This window comes from Aedes albopictus, chromosome 3 (assembly GCF_035046485.1).
Source record: "Aedes albopictus strain Foshan chromosome 3, AalbF5, whole genome shotgun sequence".
NCBI lineage: Eukaryota > Metazoa > Arthropoda > Insecta > Diptera > Culicidae > Aedes > Aedes albopictus.
This window is the reverse complement of record NC_085138.1, coordinates 279659473-279686494: the sequence shown is the minus strand read 5'-3', so window position 1 is coordinate 279686494 and position 27022 is coordinate 279659473. Positions and strand designations below refer to the sequence as shown.

The 27022-nt window shown below is 39.0% G+C and overlaps 2 protein-coding genes across 4 annotated transcripts in view; both read left to right on the top strand.

Moving 5' to 3' along the window:
• The window catches only part of LOC109403392 (putative 115 kDa protein in type-1 retrotransposable element R1DM), a 236354-nt gene extending 217329 nt beyond the window's left edge, over window positions 1–19025 (top strand). Inside the window, exons 3-4 of one of the 3 annotated variants that reach the window (XM_062861008.1) lie at window positions 312–7519; window positions 7604–19025. In XM_062861008.1, the coding sequence (XP_062716992.1) occupies window positions 8404–11025 (2622 nt within the window). In that variant the 5' untranslated portion in view covers window positions 312–7519; window positions 7604–8403 and the 3' untranslated portion in view covers window positions 11026–19025. Of the gene's footprint in view, window positions 1–311 lie in introns of all 3 variants that reach the window. The other 2 variants (XM_062861007.1, XM_062861009.1) reach the window with 2 other exon arrangements.
• Window positions 1–27022, top strand: part of LOC109401644 (focal adhesion kinase 1) — a 371816-nt gene that overhangs the window by 261303 nt on the left and 83491 nt on the right. The gene's annotated exons all lie outside the window — the stretch shown is intronic.

Sequence of the window (27022 nt, the reverse complement as noted above, 5' to 3'; positions counted from 1 at the left end):
CAAATCCCCGAATAAAAGTCCCCCCTAGATGATTTCTTGAAGGAATCTCTGGAGGAACTTATGATGGAATCACTGCTGCAAGCTATGGAAAAATCACAGTATCCCCACGGTACAGTATCCCTTACTTCTAAGGTATCTTGTTGTTTTTCCGAGATTTATCATGCAATCCGTTTTAGTCCGTGGCTGAAATATGTTATCTTCGACATATTTTCAAAAACTTTTATTTTGACTGTCTTAAATTGTTATTATTACCATGCACTGGTTGATTATTTCGATTAATCACACATGATTCTCATTTCTTTTCATTGCAGGTAAGAACCAAACTCCAAGACAATCTCTCAAGTATCACACATTCTTTGTCTGCAATATAAAACAATGTCCGGTCGTCCACGTAAAAACTGCAAGCATGATGGTAATTAAAGCGCACAAAGTAAATAACCGTCGCGTCGGGCTCACCTCTCATAACATAATTTCTCACGCGACACCTGATCGCGTAGGCTTAGGTTGCACTCATTTGCGTCCTGTTACTGCTGAAGCAAAACCTTGTCGCCCCTATAGTGGCGAAGAGGCGTTTATGAATGTTGGTATGCACAGCACATGTAGGCAACACACCTTTCACTCGATTGGGCTCAGTTCACGGTGCAAATGCAACTGCACTCGACTCGTGTCAGTTTCTGAAGACAACTGAAACAGACTCATGAAGGTATAATGTAAATTTAGTGCGATCATTAAAGTAGAGCTGGCTTACAATGATCTCCCTCAAAGCATACTTTTTATGTTATCAATAGTGTTTAATCTACCATAGTTGAGTATTATAGCCGATGTAGCACAAGGAACCATACTGTCTAATATTTCCTAGTTTACAGCCACACCTTTGGCGTGGGTTTTTCCAATTCCTGAATATACAATACCATACATCTGGCAAACACCATCCATGTAAAGAGCTGCAGCACATCACCCAGAGACGGTTGGTAATCGCATCGCATTGGGTAACTCTCGCTGAGACCGTCCCACTATTTACACCATGTCTTCCAAAATGTTTAAGGTGGTGATTTTCTGAAAGTCCTCCCCAAAAAAGTAAGGAAAATGCATTTGGTTAATCAAATTGGTGGACCCCCCGTGAGTTAGAGCCACAAGCATTTTGGCGGACCCCTCGATTTTTGTCAATTGTTGGTTCATTTAAACCGTTATAACTCGAAAGTTTCGCCAGAAACCACCTAAAAACTATAGGTTGTTGAAAAGAGAGAAGAAAGGGCTACTATTTACAGTTATAAAAAGTTGGGTCGGCCATATTGATTTTGGCCGCCATCTTGGATTTTTATACCAAAACTGTTTTTTCACCATGTTAGCAACCATCAATTTTCAAAATTTTTGCGTCAATCGAAAGCGGGGACATATTTACACAACATATCAAAAATTTAGAGATGTATCTATTTCCTATCAAAAGTTATCTGCACTTTTGTGAATCATGCCACTTTTGCGCACTGGGCCAGGTGCCGATTGTTTACATAAATGCAGCGTTTTTTCACAATGTTTACGAACATTTATTCTAAATCTGTTTCCACTAATGAAAAGTTGAAAGTTTCAGCTTTTCAAAACACCAAAAAAGTTTAAAAAGCAATGCCCGCATAGTTGAGAAACAGTTAAAAATGAGAACGATCCTCCGATTTGCCGTAATTTTGCAGCAGGTGCGTTTGTGTATACAAGCAGGCGCCAACTTTGATGCTGTTGCGTGTCATTGCCGGTGCGCATGGAAATGTATGGAGAAAACGTGTCATGATTAACAAAAGTGCAGACAACTTTTGATAGGAAAAGGATACATCTCTAAATTTTCGATATGTTGTGTAAAAATGTCCCAGCTTTCGATTGACGCAAGAAATTTGAAAATCGGTGGTTGCCAACATGGTGAAAAAAATGTTTTGGTACATAAATTCAAGATGGGGGCCGAAATCAATATGGCCGACCGAACTTTTTATAACTGCAAAGAGTACCTCTATCTTTTCTCTTTCCAACAACCTATAGTTTTAAAGTGGTTTCTGGCGAAACTTTCGAGTTATAACGGTTTAAATGAGCCAACGTTTGACCAAAATCGAGGGGTTCACCAAAATGCTTGTGGCTCTAACTAACGGGGGGTCCACCAATTTGATTAACCAAATGCATTTTCCTTACTTTTTTGGGGAGGACTTTCAGAAAATCGCCATCTTAAACATTTTCGAAGACATGGTGTAAATAGTGGGACGGTCTCAGCGAGAGTTACCCATTACTAGTCGTTATCGACATCTAGTCAGGATCGAGTACAGAGCTTCCGCAGTAAGCAACCGTCTTCAAGTTCGTTTCGTTGCCTCCGTCGTCTACCCAATCAATAGACGACAAAATAACTCGTTCGTCTGGCCGGGAAAGCTCGCCCGGTAACGCAGCAGACGATCATTGGCTGGCGCGACGCGCGCCATCAATCAGATCGGCAATGTTATCAATTATTTACTCAATTGACGACCGAACTCGCTACCTACACCTTGTCTAGGTCGTTCGTATGCAACAGCGACCGAGCGAGCGCCACCGTCGTAGAGTTGTTTAGTCAACAGTTTTCACTTCCCGACAACAATCCTGCAGAAATGCATGACTGTTGACAAAGCTGGTTTACTCGTGTTTTAAACTTTTTATTTGATTTGCATTTGCGTAATGCGGAACAGCGAACTATGTGTTGAAATTCAAATTTTCATAAATAATAGTTCTTACCACACATAGGGAGACTTTTCCATCTGTTCAACAGAGTGCTTCAAATATCATCGTACTCAAAACTAATGATTGCAACACTCTTGTTTTTTATTTTTGGTATATTCGTTCTCTTGCCTGCTGTTGTAATCACTGTTTTATAGGAATATACTTACATTAACTGTTAAAACCATCAGATCCCAAGGAACAAATTGACAACCTTTCAGCTTTCGTGGTAATTTATAAAGGTTTTATTATAGCAGCAAACATGCCGCGTTGTCTACAGAAAGCATTTAAATATACAAAATAACCACAGATAAAAAAATAACTTTTAATTGTTTTCACAACCTTCTGTAGCCAAAATTTAAAACCAAATATGGCATGATTTTCAAAATAGGTTTATCATAGCATTCTGTTCCTCTAGAGAACCGTTCATTTAAAACTACAGTCAGGTTTTTTTTTACGCGGGGGATACGTACCGCGTAAAAAAAAACTCAGTTCAAAATTCGAAAAACCGCGTAAAAAAAGTCTCACCATTTCTCGACGAATCATGCAAAAATAAGACGATGAATTTTTTTTTTGTATGGAGTTTTCATTTACGCGGCCGCGTAAATGAAAACCGCGTAAAAAAAGACCTGACTGTATACACATGGACTTATGAATGTTGTGATATATTATTCTATAAATGTACTTTGTTATTATAAAAGACGCGAGTAAGCCAAATGGTTTTATATGAGATCAAACGGCATTTAACCAGCTGATCAGCGGCTGCCTGCTGACCGAGCGCCATCATTGCTTTTAGCCCCAAAAATTGTAGTCGCGGTTGAAACCCGAAGTTCCCCCACACGCGACAACCAAGTTTTCTCCAAATCAATACGTGAAACCTAACGTCGGACGTATTGCGCTGGGTAGCGGATCTGGCCCTCTATCTAGCGCACTTTGCCCGACGCACGGTTTGAGAGAAAAATCGGTTTTCTCCTGTCAAGAACTTCGATTTTCAACTGCACAAACAATAACTACGGATGGAAGTTCATTACGGCATATTCCAGGCCATGGGAGTACAGCAGAACCACGGACGGAATAACATACGGAACACTTTACGAAGCACTCACCAGTGCAACATCAGGAGGTTCACAGCTAGCATCTCTCACGCTCGTGTCTGAATACTCGATTACTTACCACTCAGTTGCCGATGGGAAAAAGCCATCGTTCGAAGGTAACTGCTGAACTTTATAATCACTTTGATAAGAATACATAAAATCTTTTAAAATAGTTACAATGAACTACTTTCACTCGAATGGATGGGTCAAACGTAAACATCACATTCCAGCTGTCAAATTTTTAACTGGTTGCTGTTTAGTCTTCATATAAGTTAAAAAATAACGAAACGGTTTCAGATTAGCTTTTATCGTAACCATTTAGCATGCAGGTTGTCATTATAAATGCAATCACAAGGCATTATGCGTTAAATGATGCTTTTATGAAAGCAAAGTGGAAATGATAGAAAAATAGATATTTTCAGCGCCGACATATTGGATGGTTGAATTATTCTTCCTCGATGATGATTTTCAATCATATTTTCAGGTGACATTTGTATGTTATATTAACGATTTCGAAGGGGGCGCGTATTTTTTCGCATCTTCAATAGCATATTCAACATGAAATTTCATCCGGCAATTGGTTTGGTGGCTTTATACTATAAATAATCACCGTGCAAAATTTGCCAATTTGAAACGTATTATTTGCATTATTTCTCTGCCAGTTTTGTTTTTTCTTCCATGATGAATTTATCAAGACGAAATATAATTTATGAATTCAGAATAGTTACGATGAATGTCATTATTAGTGGGGATAGCATTTACCTAGGTGGAGTACTCTAGAGATAGTTGCTACAAATGCTGGATTACTTTTGCTGAATACACTTCAAAACCTTCACCAGGATGGGCCAACTAGCAAGATTTTGATCTTCCTGAGGTTATGGTAGAAGCAATGCGGATAATGTTGCCTTGACAAGAGTTTTATTGAGGTAGGTTTATGATAGATCCCTGTTAATCTACTGTGTGCAGCTCTCATCGCCCTCAAACTTTTTGGCCTGTTTAAAGGTGAAAACCGCTCGAAAATTTCGCGTGTGACTGATAAACAGTGAGAAAAGCAGGTGTAGTGAGTTAATCAAGTGCAGTAAGGTAAGGGAGTGCATTCTAGTGGTTAAAAATTAAGATTTTATTAGTGCTAAAAGTGCGCAATGTGTACTATGGTGGCACAAACAAAAGACACCGCATAATTGATAGAGGCATATTATCCCGCCTTGCATGCAAGTTGTATCTAAAGTGTGTGTGCTACTGAAACAGTGCCATGTGTGTGATGCGTGTATGCATAGAAACGTGTGAATAGGAAATATCTGCAGATTTCATGTTTGCTATTGCTATTTTCTTAGAAAAATTAATGGGAAGATTTTCATACTCCCTCGTTATTATAACGTTCTATGAAAAAATAGGACCTCTAATACTGCCGAAAGACTGTAAATAATAAGGTAGCACACGTAATAACAATCTAAAGCAATCCATATTGATCCCAATTCTGGTCCAACCATTAAGGGAAAATTGATGGTATGCAGTAGGATTTATATCTCAACCAATTTTTATCTTCATTCTTTTACTTCTCCTTATTAATTGGGAAAAGTAAAAGGTATAAATGTAAAAACTTGTTGTCAACTTTTATCATAATGTGATTTATTTGTTTGCATATTTATATAATTCGCGTTATTTTTTTTTGTTTAACTTTGAAGCGTAATTTATACTTGCTTGAAATTTCTGTCTTTTGTAGTTTTCACTCTTTCTTTTTTTTCCCTCATACGGTACAATTAAAAGCTATTCCTAATTTTAAATTTAAACTTGTTTGCAACGTCTGTTATCTATCCTTATCTTTTCTTTCTTTTCAGTATAATCAAATTTGTTTCTCGTTTAAGTCCAATTTTGCTATTTTATTTTTCTTTATTCCTTTTTTTTTCTTGGCAAAACTTTTACGTTGCAATTGTATAAGGTATTCTGTGAAGAAGCCATGACTTACTGTAGAATCTATTCGTTATTATTGCAGAAAACAACTACGTCGTACTATGGATCTTGATAGAGAAATCGATAATGTCGAAGATCAATTACAAAGCCACTCGTTAGAGGAAATTGAATCTTGCTCCTCATCAATACTTGATCGTGAAGATATGTATGTTGATGATGATGATTATGATGATGGAGTGAATGTCACTCTGTTATCTTCATCGGTTATTATGAAATCCGACACGGATTCTGCAAAAAATACCATGGTGGAAAAGGAGTTAAATGCTTCTGCCACTACAATCAATACTATTGACAGCAATGACCCAAAGCTGCCATCCATTGCAGCACAAGGAGTCGATGACAAAAAGCTGAAACGCCTTAACGGAGCAGCCAAAAAGAGGTTCAGATACCTTGTAGATCATGGGCATAGTAGAGAGGAAGCTCGTGTATTGGCTGAAAAACCGTACCGCGTTGCGCAACCTGAACCATCTAAGCGTCGAAGAAATGCCGACCTAAGTGAATCTACTACTAGCGATACCAACCCTCCTAAAAGGCTTGCCCGTCAGTTTGAGAGAGGACAGACTTCTCAAGTTAGGTCCTCGGTTCAAAGTAGACTAGCACAAGCTAGAAAAGGAGGGGAATCGCTTGAACCCAAAGAGGCTGCTGGTAACAGTGGGCCTCAGGCACCATCGTATTCAGAAGTAGTGAATTATGTTAGAGTCGGCATTCTTCCTGTAGGCTATCCTAACACGGAACTTACTACCCAACAACTAGCTGCTATTCAAAACGAAATTCTTAAAAAGGTCTCTGAGCAAAGAAAGGAGCGTATGAAACCTAAATTTGGTAGTTGTTTGTTCAGGCCTGGGCACTTGATCATTGTTTGCAAAAACAAAGATACAGTCGAATGGTTAAAGGCAAAAATTTCCGTTATAAAACCTTGGGAGAATGCGTGCCTTATCACTGTTGACGAGAAAGACATACCCAGACCAGAAATTTTAGTGGGATTTTTTCCACGAAGTGAACAGGACTCAAACGAGGAAATCCTTACATATGTAGAAAGTCAGAACGAAGGCTTAGTAGTCGATGCTTGGAGGATTCTGAAGAGATATACGGTTAAACAGTATCATGTGGAACTGGTTTTCACAGTAGATGCTGTTTCCATGAGGTCTCTAGAAGATTGCAAGTTCACGATTGACTACAAATTTGGAGTAGCCTACATAAGAAAGAGGAATCCAAAAACAGAGAGCTCTGAAGGCGATCAAACTGAAGGAGCCAACGATATCAATGAGGAGTTACCTAGGAGCTGCGTAGATCAGCCCAAACAGGTTCCCGGCACTAGCAAGAGTACAACGGGCGTCGAGATGACCGGAACTGTACAAATGGGCACAGTAGTCAGACCTGAAGGTACAGATAAGGGCAGTCAAGGCTCTTCAAGAATCGTCAAGGAAAAGAGTGATATAGTAATGCCTAGCAATTCTAAACAAGGAGCTGATCATTTGGTGTACCGCCAAATAAAATCCCACAAACAACAATTCGAAGCAAGGGCAGATAAAACTGCCTTTAAGTCTATTTAAATAATAAAACAGTAAGCAAAATGACTCAAAGAAGCATAAAATTTATTCAAGAAAACCTTCATCATGCAAAGGGAGCTTCAGCAGTTTTAAGTAAGACGTTTACAAGGGGCAAACTGGACGTGGCGCTTTTACAAGAGCCATGGACAAGAAACCACAAAATATTAGGATTACACACAACGGGATGTAAGTTAGTTTTTGATGACACTCAGCTCACTCCAAGAGCTGCTATTCTAATAAGCAGTAATGCTCAATACACACCCATTACAGAATTCATCGGAAGGGATATTGTTGCAATTTCGCTAGAGGTGCCAACCACAAAAGGAAAAACGATAATTTATGTTGCGTCGGCCTATTTTCCTGGTGACGTTGAGGAAGTACCTCCTCCGGAAGTTGCAGCATTCGTATCCCATTGTAGAAGTCAAAATAAGGGGTTCATCATCGGATGTGACGCAAACGCCCACCATACTATTTGGAGTAGTACAGGAATCAACAGTAGAGGTGAGTCTCTTTTTGATTTTGTATCTCAAAACGACATTGACATATGTAACAAAGGTAATACACCTACATTTATTAATGCTGTAAGGGAAGAAGTGTTGGACTTAACTCTTTGTAGTTCTACACTTTCGGGTAACATAGCAAATTGGAAAGTATCTGATGAAATATCATTATCGGATCATAGGCAAATTCTATTCGAGTTCGCTGCGGGAAACATTGTAAAGGAAACTTTTAGAGATCCTCGAAAAACTAATTGGAATCTTTATTGTTCTAAGATTGAATGTCAAAATGAATTATCTTTCAACAAAATTACTACATGTTCTGAGCTTGAAAAGGCAGCTGACTGCCTAACAACTGTACTTACGAGAGCATTCAACGAAAGCTGTCCATCAAAAGTGCGCTCCACAAGCAGAGACGTTCCTTGGTGGAATGATAGGCTGGGGAAACTTAGGAAAAATGCTCGTAAACAGTTCAATCGAGCCAAACTTACATCGAATTGGGCTCCCTATAGAGAAGCTTTAACTAACTACAATAAAGAAATAAGAAGATCAAAGCGGAAAAATTGGAGACACATGTGTGAGAGCGTTGAAAGTCTTCCTGAAACTGCTAGACTTCAAAAGGTTCTCTCAAAAGATCATACCAATGGTCTCGGAACATTAAAAAAGGATGACGGATCCTACACAAAAAATACCCAAGAAACTCTGGAACTTATGATGAAAACTCATTTTCCAGGATCTCTTCCTTCTCTCTCTGATCAAACTAGAGATGACGTTTGTTTTGGGAACTCAATGAATGGAATGGAAATGTCCAACTTTGAAGCTTCCGAATTAGCTAATTATATATTCACATGCCCTAGGATTGAATGGGCATTAGACTCTTTTGAATCGTTTAAAAGTCCAGGTATGGATGGAATTTTTCCTGCGCATCTCCAAAAGTGCAAGTTAACAATAATTCCAATACTACTAACTTTATTTAAATCCAGTTTCTTATTAAGGTATATTCCGACAAAATGGAGGCAAGTCCGAGTTGTTTTTATACCTAAAACAAATAAAAAAGATAAAACGTCGCCAAAATCGTTTAGGCCAATAAGTCTTACGTCTATTTTTTTGAAGTTGATGGAGAAACTTATAGATGAGTATATTAAATCAGATATACTTCAAGATAAACCATTAAATAGAGCGCAATTTGCCTATCAAACTGGCAAATCAACAATATCGGCTCTTCACTCGTTAGTAACTAAAATAGAAAAAACATTTGACAGTAAGGAATTATTATTGGCAACCTTTATAGATGTCGAAGGCGCGTTTGACAACGCTAGCTTTGCATCGATGAAAAGAGCCATGAGGAAACGTAATTTTTCGAGAAGTTTAACCGATTGGATAGAGCAAATGCTGTCAAAGAGGGAAATATCAGCATATTTAGGAGATTCAGTTGTAAAGGTAACAGCTATACAAGGCTGTCCTCAAGGGGGAGTAATATCTCCCCTCCTCTGGTCCCTGATTGTTGACGACCTTCTAACAAAACTACAGCATCAAGGTTTTGAAGTTGTTGGATTTGCGGATGACATTGTTGTCATTGTCCGTGGGAAATTTGATAATACTGTTTTCAATCGAATGCAAGAAGCATTGAGATTTACTTTAGTTTGGTGCAAAAATGAAGGGTTGAATATCAATCCCTCAAAAACAACGATTGTACCCTTCACTAGGAGACGAAAAATCTCTATATCGGAACTGAAGCTAGGAGATGTCGAATTATCTTTATCTCTAGATGTCAAATTTTTAGGAGTTGTACTAGATAGTAAACTCTGCTGGCATAAACATGTGGAAAAACAGTTAGAAAAAGCTAGAAATGCTTTCTGGGGCTGTAAAAGAACTTTTGGGAGGAAATGGGGCTTGAAGCCGAAGATGATACTTTGGATTTATATGGCCATTGTGAAACCCATTATTACTTATGCTTCTATTATTTGGTGGGAAAAGACCAAACAAGTTACAACTCAAACAAAATTAAACAAGCTACAAAGGCTTGCAACAGCTTCACTAACTGGGGCAATGCATAGCACCCCATCAAAAGCTTTGGATGCAATGCTAAATCTTCTGCCATTGCATGATTGTATTCAAATAACAGCTGCTAAAAGTGGTCTAAGTATGAGAAGGTCCTTAAATCTCAATGATTATAATCTTAGAGGGCATATGAGCATACTAAAGACTTACGAAATCGACCCAGTATATTTGGTCAATGAAGATTACATGATAAAGCGTAACTTTTTTGGTCATCTATTTTGTGTTGCTGATGTGACTCGTCAGGATTGGGAAACAGGGGAGCCAGATTTTCGATCTGGTTCAACTGTTTTTTACACTGACGGCTCAAAACAAGACAATTTGGTTGGGGCTGGTATTTTTGGCCCTGGTGTCAATGTTTCATTGCCACTGGGAAGGTGGCCTACTGTCTTCCAGGCTGAAGTCTATGCTATTTTGGAATGTGCCGACATATGTCTCAAAAGGCGCTATAGAAATGCTAATATTTGTATATGTTCGGATAGCAAAGCAGCATTGAATGCTTTGAAGTCCAAAGTGTATACCTCGAAACTAGTCTTGGAATGCTCGAAGCTACTGCAGCAATTGTCCTGTCGCAATAAGGTTAATCTGTATTGGGTTCCTGGGCATCGCGGAATAGAAGGAAATGAAAAAGCTGATCAGTTGGCAAAACAAGGGTCATCCACTCAATTCATAGGACCGGAGCCTTTTTTTGGATTGGCTCCAAGTGCCTTAAAAATGAAATTCAAGATTTTAGAAGAATTTAAAATTAAGCATAACTGGATGAACATAACTGATTCTCGTCAATCTAAGCGATTCATCACACCAGACGCCATTAACACACTAAGGCTAATAGACCTGAACAAAAATGACCTAAGTACTTACACTGGACTAATAACTGGCCACTGCCCTTGCAAATACTATCTAAAATTGATTGGTAAATTGCAAGAAGATAAATGTCGATTTTGTAAATTAGAGACTGAAACGTCTGAGCATTTATTGTGCGAGTGTGTTGCACTTTATCACAAGCGCTGTAGATTTCTGGAAAGGGGCCTAATGGGGCCTCAGGAAATTTGGGCTTCTCATCCCAAACATGTACTAAGTTTCATACGAAACGCGGTACCTGATTGGGACATTTGCTGTGAGGATAGTCACTCCTGATAGTGTCGGTTCTTTTCAGTACGGCAATAAAAAAAATGAAGAGGATGACGCCACAATAGATCAAATCAATGGTCGCAGTGGCATTATGTCCCCAACAAGGAAAAAAAAAAAAAAAAATGATAATCTTCTAGAGTTTCATAAAACTGAAAATGTTACTTGGGATCTGTCCGCTCTTCTAGCGATGACAAGCGTTGGGTATTGAAACTCATGGTTACAGAATGTTTTTGACCGTGTGACATTGGGTATTCGCGCTCGTATTATTGCCCCTTACCTTACCTTACCGGTCAGGCTAAGGCCGGGGTGGCCTCTACTGTACATAGTAGCCGCCTCCATTCCACTCGGTCCATGGCTGTTTGTCTCCAGTTCCGCACTCTGCGTAGGGTCCGCAGATCGTCCTCCACTTGGTCGACCTACCTAGCTCGCTGCGCTCCACGTCTTCTTGTACCGGTCGGATGACTCTCGAGAACCATTTTAGTCGGGTTGCTATCCGACATCCTGATGATTGCCCCTGCAAGATTATGATTCAACTCCATGTTTGGACCTCTGTTAAACCTCGTATCTTTGGCATCCGAAAAATAGCGTCCGTCAACCAGCACGTGTTCTGTCTAGGTCAGGGGTACTCAAACTTTCTCAGCTTGCGATCCACTTTTGATTGTTGTAGTATTTGGCGACCCATCAGCAAGTATTTCCATAACGTGTCATTTTTTTTAAAATTTGGACTGCCTTTTTGAATAAATACATATGATCGCTTTCATAGGTTTTGATAGACTTACAGGGGATAGACAAAATGATCGGGACAGGCAAAATTTTCACATTTCAATAAATGGTCAAAAAGCTGTAACTTTTTGAAAAGTGCATCAAAGAATCTGATGTTTTTACTGTGAGTTGATCAACTAGTTGTGTATCAATGGTCCAAATTTGGAAAAGATTGGGCTATTCTAAATTAAGTAGGAAAGATGCTAGAAAAAGTCATAATTATTTGATAGCCAACTTTGAAGTTTTATATCTCCGGAGTCAATGAGCCAAATGCAATAAAGTTTTGAGCGTTCATGACTTATATGATTAGCTTTGAAAAACGTTTGACATAACCTAAAATTGTTCACACGGAAGAAAATTATACCGTTTAGATTATTTTTCTGATATAACACCAAATAATCGAAAATTTCAACATGACTTCGAAGTTCGAGATGGTAATTATAATTTGTTTGAATTCCCTCTTATTGACCTGAATATTAGTATGTTTTAAAAGAAAGTAACAAAATAACCGAAAAAAGTAATGGGAAACATGTTAAAATTAGATCAATTTACTAAAAAAATATAACATAAATGAAATCGCTGTATTTTTTTCTTATTAATAATTTCAAGTTTGGTCAAACGTTTTCCGAAGCTCATTATATGAGTCAAAAACTTTCAAAATTTCATTGCAATCGATTCATTGACTCCGGAAATATGACAGTTCAAACTTCATGTAGAATAGCCCGATTTTCCCAAATTTGGGCCATTGGTACACAACTAGTTGATCAACTAACAGTATTTTTTTTAGATTTTTTGATGCACTTTTCAAAAAGTTACAGCTATTTGACCATTTTTTGAAAAGTGAAAATTTTGCCTGTCCCGATCATTTTGTCCATCTCCTGTACGTCACGTAGTACTTATTCTTACACTTTTTTTCATTTTAAAATGCTCTCTTTTAGTGTTTTTTTTTAATGTCAAACTAGGTTAAGGTACCCAAGTGATCAATATCAGTAAATTCTTTGTTTCAAAGATAAGCTTGCCTGTTTCTAATAAAAAAAATACTAGTCTAGCTCCATGCACAACTACAGACAACCACATGTTTTAGCTGTTGAAATATAGTGGCTATTACCTATATATTTCTGCAGATCTTTAAAAAAACGAAAATTATTCGATATTTTAGTTTTTTGTGAAAATCTTTTAAAATACATCGTAAAGATCGGCAAGCGAGTAAACATCATGCAGAGATTTTAGAATTATAGTTCTGCTGGGTGGTCTGACGAGTTCTGATTTCTGCAAAAGTTCAGATTATCGAAATTCAACAGAATTTTATCGAAGTTAAGCTGTGCCAAAGTTCGGTTAAACAGATAATTCGATGAAGATTACCAAACGTTCGTTGTTGTCCTGTCGAAATTTGTTTTTTTTTTTAATTTTTTTTTTTTCTGATATTCTAACTACTGGACTTTGCTGTAAATCTAATTGAAAATGCAAACTGCAAGCAACAACTTGAACTTTTTTTTTTCAGAACACAAGGAAAATCTATTTTTTCAGAATCTCAAACCTTTTGATTGATTGATTGATTGATTGATCAACACAAAGCTTAAGAAACGATTTCAGAATCCAGATAATAGTTTTAATATTCAATTTAATCCAGGAAAAACCTAAATTCTAGAAATAACTTTGCCAATTCTTCAAGAGATTGTTTGTAAATTAGAAAATGGGTGACAATACCATTTGACATAAAATAATTGGGACATTCATTACTTTATCGCCAAAGTCTTCGCGACCCACAAAAAATCAGCCTGCGACCTACCATAGTTTGAGAAACGGTGTTCTAGGTTTCGTAGAATAAAAAATGAAACTTTTGAGAACACTTGGCTGATACACATACAGGGGATGGCCAAAATGTTTGGGATAGGCAACTTTTTTTCTCCCACAAAAAAATTCAACATGCTGTAACTTTTCATAGAGCGCATCAAAAAATCTCAAATTTTGACTGTTTGTCAACCTATTATATGTGCATCATTGGTGCAAATTTGGGCTCGATTGAATAATTTTTCGCGAAGTAAGAACCGTTCGGGTAAAACATTATTATTTAGACAACTAATTTTTGAACTGTCATATCTCGGAAACCAGTGAATCGAATTGAATGAATTTTTTAACGTTTATCAACAATATATTGATACTTAATACGATGTTATAAAATGTAATATTTTCTCACGGCGAATTAAGTTATACCGGGTTGAAATTTTTACCCATATAGAGGAAAATAAGTCAAATTTACAATACCACACAAAAATTACTAAATGTGTTCTTTCTTCAATCTAAATAGGCTCTAATATATCTGATTAGAGATAACTTGAGAACAGAAGTGGAAAATCTTTGGATATCAACATTCAAATTTATTGACATTGATGTAAAAAGAATACATTTTTTTGAGAAAAATCCAAAAAGTGTCAATCCATGATAACTTTTTTCAACGTTTAAAAAGTACCTATGTTTTAATAGTTTGTGAAGCATATACATATTGTTAGTGTACGTTCAAAATTTCATTCAATTCGTTGCACTGGTTTCCGAGATATGACAACTCCAAAATGAGTTGTCTAAAAAATAGTGTTTTACCCGAACGATTCTAACTTTGCGAAAGATTAACCAATCGAGCCCAATTTTGTACCAATGATGCACATATAGTAGGTTGACAAACAGTCAAAATTTGAGATTTTTTTATGCACTCTATGAAAAGTTACAGCATGTTGATTTTTTTTTGTGAGAGAAAAAAGTTGCCTATCCCAAACATTTTGGCCATCCCCTGTATGGATTTGATTGAACCGAAATCCAAAAGTGTAAAAATAGAATGATTTGAAATTATACCAAACATAAATATTTTGTCACGGTTTTATATTTTCTGCCCTATAGTGTACTAACTGCAACTCAACAGGGACTGGGAACACCCCAGCAGACAATCTGATTCTTTATGCTACCGACCGGCTTCTACATATCTGGGCCGCAGCTCGGCGAAATCAAAACATTGGAGCGAAACTGAACCAGATGGATTTTCGGTTTTAATCCTCTGAGAGATAGGACCAGTTAGCGAGACTGTGCGCTGCAGTACGCTAATCCTCGCCACGCCGGTTAAACTAAAATCTTCAATAAATTTCAGCTTTATGTAAATTCCATCGCTTACGAGTGAGCGAGCGAGGTTTGCTTCAGGCTAGAAACTGACTTGCGAATTAGAGTGGAAAGATTTCACTTCTTTGGCTTACAAAGGAGATATAAGTGATGGAGGTAGATTCAGCGATATCACACAACTAACTAACTTCCCAATCAACACTTCACCATCTGGTAACCCTACCTCAGTTGATCCAGCGACGTACTTTTTAATACGTCAAAGGCTTGTGATTTTCCCATTCTACCCGTGACTATAGTATTTCTTTATCCTTGAGTCAGCTACTTCACGGCAAGTCGGCCTTCCTTGCGGGCTACCGTCCGATGCTGCAATAATTAAAGGCTGCCTCCACCAGACTGTCTTTTGTGTTGAATCGAAATGGGAAGCAACGAACGGAAAGCTTCAACATTTTGGACCAATTAAGACGAGACGGTCGCGCATTGACTGACTGCAAAGCAATTGCCTGCGGTTGCTCCATCCGGTGTGGATAAATATAGAACGAAGAATAACCCATCAGAATCCAAATCGGGCGAACCCTTTTATTGGATGACCATTTGAAAAAAGCATTGTATGATGATTCGCCTGTCTTGAGTATTGTTGCATTCGCAAAAAATGAACTTTCATTGGAATAATCAACATTTCATCATTCATTTTCTTTGCGATCGAGTAACATCTATACACACCAGCTGTAAGTTTGTCATTTTAGTGTCGCTTGTGAATGGCAACTTGTCTGTTGTCTCTCGTTGGAAGTGATTAAAGACCCACGCTCACTCTAGCTGCTTTTGCGCAGGCAGTTGACTGCGCTAAGTTGAAACTCATATAGGTACCTAGGTGCCTACATTGAAATGTCTCTCAAAAATCAGCGCATCGGACGCAACTACGTCGCGACTGAGAGAATCGACCGACGTGAGTGACTCGAGAAACGAGTCACTTTCAGTCGGTGGCAGTAGGTACAGTGACAAACAAAATAAATAAAAAAAATCAGCGACCACTGCTGCTTTTATGGGATGGCATAACATATCGCCGAGTGCTGGTGCTGGGCGACTCATGCTGTTGCGTTTGATGGAGGAGCTTTGATGGCTGGCGTTGATGATCGGGATGTCACTGTTTTCCAACTATCAAATAAGTGTGAATAATCTAGTACTGTTACTAGAAAAATCTCATTAATTAAAAGATCAAATTCAAGATATAAATGAATCAACAATATTTCTCCATAATACACGTTGCGTGGCTCCTCTCCTCCTCCTCTTCTTGGCGTAACGTCCTCACTGGGACAAAGCCTGCTTCTCAGCTTAGTGTTCTATGAGCACTTCCACAGTTATTAACTGAGAGCTTCCTCTGCCAATGACCATTTTGCATGTGTATATCGTGTGACAGGCACGAAGATACTCTATGCCCAAGAAAGTCAAGGAAATTTGCTTTACGAAAAGATCCTGGACCGACCGGGAATCGAACCCGTCACCCTCAGCATGGTCATGCTGAATACCCGTGCGTTTACCGCCTCGGCTATATGGGCCCTTGCGTTGCGTGGCTATCAATCTTCAATCTCGGTCACGCCCAACGCTCTTCAGATTTCTTGCAAACATCAGTTTTGCATGGTTGTTGTCCGGCATTCTTACAACATGCCCTGCCAAACGTATCCTTCCTGCTTTTGCCACCTTCCGAAAGCTAGGTTCGCTGTACTGCCCATATTCACATAGTCGACGGTCACATGTATGAAGATGCGTCAGATATTAGCATGCGTATGCTTACTTTGTCAATGGTGGTTACGTCGACCATGCGAACATGGGCAGTGTAGAGTGCAGCGAGCTCGTGGGTCATTCTTCATCGCCACACATGTATTGTATTAAAATGTATTGATTTTTTTTTATTTTATACGAAAGAGCAGATTTTTCTGAGTCACTATGATTTTTTTAAGACTTTTAGAACTTTGTTTTGATACGTAAAATCAATTTCAAAGAGATTTTTTGAAATCACCTTTTGACAGTTGGGCAACTGTTTGACAGCTCCGCTTGCATACCACCAAACATAATTCTAAGCAGCCGACGGTCGAACATTTCGAGTGCCTGCATGTCCTTCTCGAGCAGCGTCCAGGTCTTGTGACCGTATAGAACCGCCGGTTATCAGTGTCTTAAATTTAAGTTTAAATTATGTCCTTATAATATGAAAATTGGAAACAGTGTGTTCTTACAATTTGAAGTTTGGTCATTGGAACTTTGGTCTTTCCAAAACTGAATTTAAGAAAGAGACTGTGGGCCCCTAGTCATTTAAGAATTTGTTTATCAGCAATTTACAGAAATCAAATCAAAATTCTTTGAGATTTTGATTGTGATTTTTTTTTTTGCAATTTGAAGGATCATGAGAAATTTCTTAAGGAATCTAGGCATAATTTGAAAGTGGAATTTCAGGGGTTTCGGAAGAATTTCCATAAATGTTGCTAGGGAAAATGTTTTGACGATATTTGATTTATTTTTTGCGAAATTTCTTAGGAAGCCAATAAAGACGTGCCCTGAAAACCAGACATAATCTTTTAGATATAGTTGCAGTCGATTTTCGGAAGATAATTTGGCAAAGATTGATAGAGGAATTTCCAATTATAATCCTGGAAGAACATCTGATAGAGTTCCAAACAGAATTCTCCGGCAGCTCCAGGAAAGAAGAAGATAAATCCTGAGAAAATTTAGACATATTTAATAAATTTAGATTATTTAAAATAATTTGAGGTGTACTTACTCAATGAACTCGTACAAGAATTTATTACAAAAATCTTAGAAATTTCCTTAAACAATTATAATAGATTTCAACATTTTTTAGAGATATCTGGAAGTATTGCTAGAAAATCCCAGAATCCCTGAAATGTTAAAGTTTGGAGAAAATTTATAAAAATATATTTAGAATCCATTTTAAAAGTATTTCTAATGCAAGATTTTTTTTTCAAAAATGACGAAAGAAACGACATTAATCCTTTGATGTTTTTAACACTCTATGTGCGTTAGGGTTATTTTTTTACCCCAACCGTACACTACGTCAGCATGCTGTTCCCACCCTGATGAATTGGGACGGTCAATTGAACAAAGTATTCTTGGCGAATTCGGCCAGAAATCTTAAGTCTAATATGGAGCTCTTGTATAATTTAGTCTTGCTATTTTGGGTTAAAAGTGCAATATTCGCAGCAATACTGAGTTGAAAAATGCAGCCGATTCAAATGGAAGTATGAATGAGTATGATCATTATTGTCCAAGCTTTAGTACTAATAACAATTTTGAATATTTTTGGATCAAAATTGAGGGGGTTAGAAGCAAAGGGGTGTAAGTGACAAAAACCCACTTTCGAGTAAATGAGGTTCAATGTTTTTCACCCATGTTTCATTCCATACAAAATGTATGGAGTTTCAAAATTAACCCAATTTTCTCCAATTTATTGTATTTTTTCTAATCATCGCAGAAATAATCTCAATAAAGTTCATGAAAGCTTGAAATCTGAAGTGTTTTGTGAAATGCTCAGCTCAAAATGGACAAAATGGTCACTTACACCGCTTTGAATCTGGACCCCTCAATCCAGTATATTAGATATCAACAATATTCGGAACAATTTGTAATATATCTCCGATTATTGAAGTTTTCTACGGTTCGGAAAACTTTTAAATATCCTTCCAAAATTGTGAAGATCTGATAAAATTTCTTGGTACATGAAGTATTATTATTACTATTTCTTTTTTATAGTGATTTTCAGCCCTAGGCTGGTTCATCTCTTTGGTACATAAAGTAAGCAAAACTCAGTATTTTGAGAAAAGTCAATTGCTGTCGAACTCTTGAAGTCTTATTCATTCAGAGAAAGTTTTGTAGTTAATTCATGCATATTTTAAGATAAGGCTAGATTTATGATTGTCATTATAAAACATGCCAATTTATTTCAAAACCTGTTTTAGAGACGCATACGGTCCGCGACCACTGTTTTAGGTGAACTATGCAGAAGACTCGTATTGAGAGCTTCTGAAAAAATTTTTGGATTTTTTTTTTAATTTTTCATTATATTTCTTCCATCACTCACATATCGCTAGAAGTTTCTTCAGAAAAATCAAGGATGCCAGAGCATCAAGAATTCCTCCAGAAAATTCCTCAGGATTCCTACAGGAGTTTCTTCAGGGATTAATCCAGGAGTTTCTTTGGAGATTCCTATTGGAACTCCTTCAAAGATTTCTCCTAAAATTTCTGCATAGATTCTTCTGAAATTCCAATCTAGAATTTCTCAGAAATTCCTTTGGAGATCTCTTCAAGAATTAATTTAGAGATGTATCCAGTAGTTCCTTCAGAGATTCTTTCAGAGATTACCACAAGAGTTTCTTCAGTAGTTTCTGCAGGAGCCCCTTCAAGGATTCCTTCAGGAATTCTTTCAAAAAATTCTCCTGGAATTCCTTCAAAATGCCTGATGAACATGTGCCACAGAGCTTTAAGCGTATGAAAGTGTTTGCTCTACAGTTGTGACAATACGATTACGTCCTGAGAAGGTGCATTACTTTGTCATTTGGAGGAGATATATCAAGCTGAGCCCAGACCTGCCCCAATATTTTCTTTCAGGTATTTGTCTAGAAGTTCCTTCAGGTATTCATACAGTAGTTCCACCAGGAATTGATCCAGAAGTTCCTTCGAGGATTTTTGCAGTACAGTAGTTCTTCAAAGTTCCATCAGAAATTCTTTCTGGAGGATTTAGGATTTAATTATTTAGAAGTTTAGAAGAAGGATTCAGGCAAGAATTTAGAATTTCCGTAAGGAATTCTTACAGGAGGTCATTTAGAGACAAATCCAAAACTTCCTCTAGGGTTTCTTTCCTAAAGTTCATCCGAACTTTCTTCTGAGATTAATCCAGGAGCTCCTTCAGAGATTCCCCAGGAAGTTTCTTCGGGGATCTCTCCAAGATTTCCTTCAAATATTCTTATAGCAAGATTTAAGGATACCTTCATGAGAATTTAGAGATTCTCACAGAAATTTCTTCAGGTATTTCTATGGAAGTCCAACAGTTCCTTCTAAGATTCCTCCAGAAGTCCCTTCAGCGATTCCTCCAGAAGATCCTTTAGGGATTCCTCCATGATTGGAGTTCCTGCTGAAATTTCTTTGGGAACTCCTGCTGGATACTACCTGGCTTTTCTTCAGGGATTTCTTATGAAATTCCTTCAGGGGTTTCCACAAAAAAAACTTTCGGGGATTCCTCTTTGAATTCCTTCGTGGATTTCTCCTGGAAAAGCTTTGAGTATTCCATTCGAATTCCTTTGGGGATTCCTGCTATAATTACTTAGGGGATTTCTGCTACACTTCCATTAGGGATTCATGCTGTATTTCCTTTCATGATTCCTTCTGGAATTCCTTCAAGGGTTCTTCCTTTGAAATTCTCCTGGAATTCCTTTGGGGATTCGTCTTTGAATTCCTTCGCGGATTCCTGCTGGAATTCTTTCAGTGACTCATTTGGGAATTTCTCCTGTAAATCTATCAGGGAATCCTTTTTCTTTTTCAAATTGGTTTGAGGATTCCTGCTGGATTTTTTTTTCGAGGATTCATTCGGAGATTCTTCCTGGAAATCCATCGCTGAATCCTCCTGCAATTCCTTCGAGTATTCCTCCTGGAAATCCTTCGGTGACTCCTCTTGAAAATCCTTCTGGAATTCGTCTTGGATATCCTTCGATGATTCCTCCTGCAATTTCTTCGGTGATTTCTACTGCAATTTATTTGAAGATTTCTTCTGGAAATAATTTGGAGATTGTGGAGCGGGCCTGGTGTAATGGTTAAAGCACCTGACTAACACGCCGAGGACGTGGGATCGAATCCCACTCCCGACAAACTCATTAAATGTGAGTTCTTCCTTCGGAAGGGAAATAAAACATGTGTTCCGCCGAGATGAACTAGCCTAGGGCTAAAAACCTCGTAATAATACAGACAAAAAAAATGGGGATTCCTTCTCCAATTCGTTTGGGGTTCCTGCTAAAATTCCTCCAGGAATTTTTGCTGATATACATATCTGCTGGAATTCTTTCGGAAACCCATTCAGGGGGGATTTTCCTGGAAAACATTCGGGGGTTTGTCTTAAAATTACTTTGGGAATCCCTCCTAGAAATCCTTCGTGAATTCCTCCTCGAATTGCTTTGGAGATTCCTGCGGCAAAATTTCTTTTCTCTGGGAATTCCTGCTGGATACTTCCTGGCATTTCTTTGGGGATTTCTTCTGAAATCACTTTAGAGATTTCTCCATGAATACCTCCAGGGATTCCTCTTTTAGTTCTTTTGGGGATTTCTCCTGGAATTGAGTATTCCTCCCAAAAATCCTTTGGGTATTCCATTCGAATTTCTTTGGGGATTCCTGTTGTTATTACTTAGGGTACTTCTGTTGCACTTTCTTTGGGTATTCCTGCTGTATTTCCTTCTGGAATTCCTTCGGAGATTCTTCTTTGGATTTTTTTCCGGGATTTCTCTTGGAATTTCTTTGGGGATACATCTTTGAATTCCATCGCAGATTACTGCTGGATTTCTTTCGATGAATCCCTTGGGGATTCCTCCTGGAGATCCTTCGGGGATTCCTCTTCAAATTCCTTTAAAAATTCATGCTGATTTTTTTTTCCGTGACTCATTCGGAGATTCGTCCTGGAAATCCATCTAGGAATCCTCCTGCCATTCCTTCGAGTATTCCTCCAGAAAATCTTTCAGAGATCCCTCTTGAAAATCCTGCGGAGAATCCTCGTGGACATCATTTCCTCTGATTTCTTTGGGAATGCTTTCTGATATCTTTCGGGAATTCTTCCTGGAATTGCTAAGGGGATTTCTCCAAGAAGTACTTCGCGGATTTCTCCTTAAATTCCTTCGGAGATTTTACCTAGAGTTTTTTTTTTCAGATTCCTCTTGTAATTTCTTCAGGGTTTCTTCCTTGAATTCCTTCAAGAATTCTTCCTGAAATTATTTCAAAGTTCCAATCAGGGTTATCTTTACAAGTTTCTGCAGGGAACTCGCTAAGAGAGATTCTTGGTCCATCAGGCATTTCTACAAAAGTTCCTTCAGGGTTCCGTACAGAAGCTCCTTCAGGGATTCTTTCACGAGTTCTTTTAGGGATTGCTTCGTGAATGTCTCCTGGAATTTCTACTGGAAATCATTCGCGAATTCCTAAACCTAAATAGTGCGACATGTTAACATGTTAACAAATTCGATATCTTTTGATGCTTCTAAGAAAACAAAATCAAACTATATCAAAATCGATACTTTGTTACCGAACGGTAACTGAATTTTGTATGTGGTGTGAGGTCGTAGGGTTACTTTTATATAACGGGTGGCCACTAAATAACGGGAATGCTTTTAGCAGCTGATTAAAAACAATAGAAGCGTCCATAGAGTAAACATTTTTTAGACAAAACCATCGTCTATCTATCCACAAAGTCAGCGTATTTTTTATTTTGTGTCAACTTATTCTGTTCTGTAGAAAACGACATTGAAACAGGAAGCACTACCAAAACGCCTTGGACGGCTCTACTGATTGCTCAAAACAACCGTAAAAAAAGTTAATAGTAAACCATTATAAAACTAGAACCCGCCCGGTTTTGAATGAATTCCACATTTCGGCATCCCAAGAAACAGATCCTGAAGGAAATAGAGGAAAACTAGCAAAACTAATAAGCATGATATCATTTTACATAATAAAATCTTCTTTTGTGGCATGGGCTGGATAAATCAATAGAATGCCTTGTTAAATAACAAATAATTACATCAAATCACATTTACACATTGAACAACATGTAAATAGTTCGTTATAAAAAAAAATAGCACAAAAAAAGTTCAACAATGAACCGCAGTGCACAAATTACATCGACACGTTTTGGTGATACAGAAAAATAACATTTTTTAGAAATTTCTATAAATGTCATTTACGGGAAAAGGCTACAACCAAAGCAAAAAAAAAACAAGTCAGTATCCCCATTTTTTCTTATTACTGTTTGAGTGTGTAGATGCTAAAGGTAGCTGAGAAACCATTTATTTTGACCAACGATTTCACAGACGCAGAAAATGCGTGAAAGTAAACTCTGAAAAGTCGTACAAAGCAGTTGCTCCAACATCACTGCAAAAAAATACTGTACAAATTACTACGTTCAACTTTCTTAAATTTTATATTTTCCATGGACGTACATTGTTAAACCTTTATGATAGTTAAATTCAGATTGCCATTTTTAAAGATCATATATTTTTAAGAGCACATTCAAAGCATTCCCGTTATTTAGTGACCACCCGTTAGTTAGTTTCCTAACGATCAAATCGAATACACACGATCGATGGCTGCGGCAGCTGCCTTGGGCGAAAATGCAATCAGTGGGTAAAGGTGATCTAAACCAGCGTGAAGGTGGCACCGATGTAGGCGGATCCAGCGAGAGCCACACGAAAATCGGGGAGAAGATGCGAGAGATCGGTACGGAGACAGCCGGGCCGAGAACGTCTTTGAAACGGGAAGGCAGTTTTTGTCCAGCCAGCGAGCAGTGCAGGTGCAGTTTGGGGCTGTCCATAAACCACGTGGTCATGAGGGGGGGTTTGGCCAATGAGCATTTTGTATGGACGAATAAAAAATTTTGTATGGACTGATGACCACGCGGGGGGGGGGGGGGTTGAGAAGTCTCAAAAAAAATGACCACGTGGTTTATGGACAGCCCCTTTTTTAAAGTGAAATTTCCACGTGTTACCCCGAAGTGTGGCAATCTCGGGTGTGTTCTGAAGGTCGGTCATTACCGACGTCGGGAACCTTGGCAACGTCGCCACCTCGGCCGTTCCGTCCAGGACGATTTCGCCCAAAAAAGCGAACTTTCCGAAGCTACCTCGACGCTGGTGCTCTAGAAACCCGGAGACCAGCGAAGCACTGCACTGTGACTGCCTGCCCCCCGTCTTCCTGCGATTGGTTCCTCGCAGTGAACGGAGCCACGTATCAGCGGCCATCCTCACCACCGACCTCGCTGCTCGATAGTCGGCCTGACGCTTACCATCATCGCCCGACCACTAGCCACCGAGCATAACCAGAACCTGCTGTTGGAGACTCGCAGTGAACCGAGCCACGTGTCAGCGGTCATCTCCACCACCGGCTTCGCTGCTCGGTAGTCGGCCATCATCGCCCAACGACTAGCCGCCGCGCACATGTGGCCATTCTTCTCCGGCTGCCTCGCCCGATCTTCTACCCGTATTTAATCCTCCGAAGAGCTCCGATCGACGGGGCCGAAAGACCGCATCAGTCAACCTCGTCGTTCTCACCACTCCGAAACTGCGCCCGCGGTGCACCCTACGACCAGCGGCCGCACCCTGGGTGTATAAGCGCTCACCTGTCAACCGGAGCGCTCCTCATCGTTGCCAACTCGAAGTTGCCGTCTATCAGCCGGATCGTCCAATATACAGTATCAAAGGTAAATCTTGCTTTTTTCATTTAGGACCACCTCACCGAAAACTCCCCCATCGGAAACGCCCTGGGACCCGGGAGTCAGAAGAGGCCTTGAGTGCCCACCCCGGAAGCGGCCGCTGGCTCTAGACCAGCCGCTTGGGGCTTTGGCCCGTCCCCGTCTGGGACGGCGCATAGAACTCCCGGGGTCAAATTTAGTTTCAACTTTATTGGTCAACCAATATTGACATAATGGTAAAATTTCGGTCACGCCGCCGCCGCCGAAAGTTACCACCGCCGTTAATAAGAATCCCAAGTCGACGAAGTAAACAACCTCGAAAATGTCCCCGTCTATCGGAACAGTACTTGACCTGTTGTTCATGGTTCCGAACGCCGGCATATTGGGTCTAGGACCAGTTGGGCAGTAGGACCTACTTTGGGCACTTTTGGTTGAAATACTTTGTTAATTAGGAGCTGGTGAAGGGCATCCTTAACTTCCCTCAACGTTAGTATAGGATTATTTCCGTCCTCTGCTGCACTGACGTAGTCGTTTCCTTCGTGCCGTTGAAGTGTTCAACGAAGATCTGTTATCACCTTGCAATCACCTCACGTTCATCCATCAAGAGGCTTCCGTTGTTATCCCAGCACGTTCAGGTTCACGGCACGAATCGATTGCAGATGCAATGAGCTTCTGGTAGAACTTTCGTATTGCTTGGGGGCGAAACAGCAGTCTCATCTTCTCGCACTCCGCTTCTTCCAGGCGGCGTTCATAGTTCAGAACTGCCGCCCACGCTGCATTCTTCTCCAGCAAAAGCGCTCTGGAGTCCTCATCGAACTAATCGTTTTGTCGTTCCACGAACCCGACAATGCTCGCGACTGAGTCGATTATAGCTGCTTTTACCGTACTACAGCAGCCCTCCAAAAAAGGGGTCACATGGAGCTAGCCCGTTGCCTCTAGAATCTGCGCGTATGTGGAAGCAAAATCTGGTTGCTGTAGTCCAGTGGTGCTCAGGCTGGAGGATACCGCGGGCCAAATTTGCAATTCGGGATCAACCTGCGGGCCGCATAAAACATCGATGCACAAAAACAACAAAAAGAACAATTCTAAAGCATATTTGTTAAAAATCTGAACTGTTCAATTTAGATTTATAAGTTTGGTTGAAAAAAAACGTTTGAGCTTCAAATTGTAATTAAAACAAACAATTTAGAAGTTGCCCCTAGAATTGCCTTGAAGCCACTTCAAGAACTTGTCAAGAAGCTTTTACAAGAATTTCTTTTAAATCGCTCCAAGAAGGTTTGCTGGATTTTCTCCTGAAATTTCTTGTGGAGTTGTTCCAGAAGGTTTTTGAAAAATTTCTTGAAGTTTCTTTTAGTTTTTTCCAGAATTCTCTAGGAACATCTCCAAGAACTCTTCTTAGATTTGCCTTTGGAACTGCCCTGAAGTTACTTCAGAAATTCGTCATTATCCGTCTCCAAGAATTTCTCCTAGAATAGCTTCCGGATTTTCCCGAAAATTTTCCAGGAGTTTCTTGAAGATTTTAGTAAATTCTTTCCATAAGTCTCTTCTAAACTTGATGCAATACTTCATCATTAAATTTCTTCAAAATTTAGATTTTTAACAATTGTTTCCGGAAGTTTCTTCAACATTATCTTCTAAAGTTGCTGCATAAGTTGCTTCAAATTTTCCTCAGGCGTTCTAAGCATCTTTTGTGTCTTGATGCAGTTGGTTCTGGAATCTTGTTTGTAGTTACTCCTGAAAATTCTCTTTTTGTTGCTCGAGGAATTTATTCTAAAGTTGTTAAAAAAAATTCTGTTAGAGTGGCACCAAAACATTTTTCTAGGAGATGCTCCTATAATTTCCATGCAATATCGCCATAACTTTTTCATTGAGTTTCTCCATATATTCAGCTTAGAGTTGCTTAAAATTTTTCTCCAATAATGTTTCCTGAAGTTTCTCCAAAAATGTTTCCAAAAGTTTCTCCAGAAGGGCACAGGAGACGCTTTATGAATCTCGCCTGAGATTTTTTCTTTAAGTTCGTTCAGGAGTTTCGCTTGGATAATTCAAATTGGATTCGTAAGTGAAAATGAAACAATATTGGCAATCAAGTTGAGATTTGTTGAGAATTTTAGCGAAATGTGATATATTTGCTCAGCGTTGCATTGACTGCGCTTAAAAACTGCAACTTATTTTTAAAATGATTCAAGCTTACATTTTTAACAAACTTTCATTTGATTCGTACCACTTATAAATAACTGTAAGCTGGCTTCGTGACTTAGCTGAAATACCGAAATATTTTGGAGTTGCGGTTCCGAATCTTACCAGAACGGATTGTTCTTTTTCACTGTGAAATTGATCAGCATTTTTTGTTTGTTTGATTTCCTAATGAATTTAACGAGTTATTTCAAATAATCGTTCAAAAACTTCGATTCGTCTTAAAGTACTCCGCGGGCCGCATCTTAAGGCTTGGAGGGCCGCAGGCGGCCCGCGGACCGCAGGATGAGCACCACTGCTGTAGTCGCTATCGGTTGTATCGTGGTGGTCGCCGGTACCGTACACTGTTTATTTCGGAGATTTTTTGGCGTAACCTTCAGCAAGTAGTGGTCAAAGTCGATATTAGCACCACGGTAGTAGCGTCCATCAATCAGAACGTGGTCAATTTGCGATTCCGTCTGCTGTGAAGATCTCCAAATATAACGATAAGAGCTATAAAAAATTTGG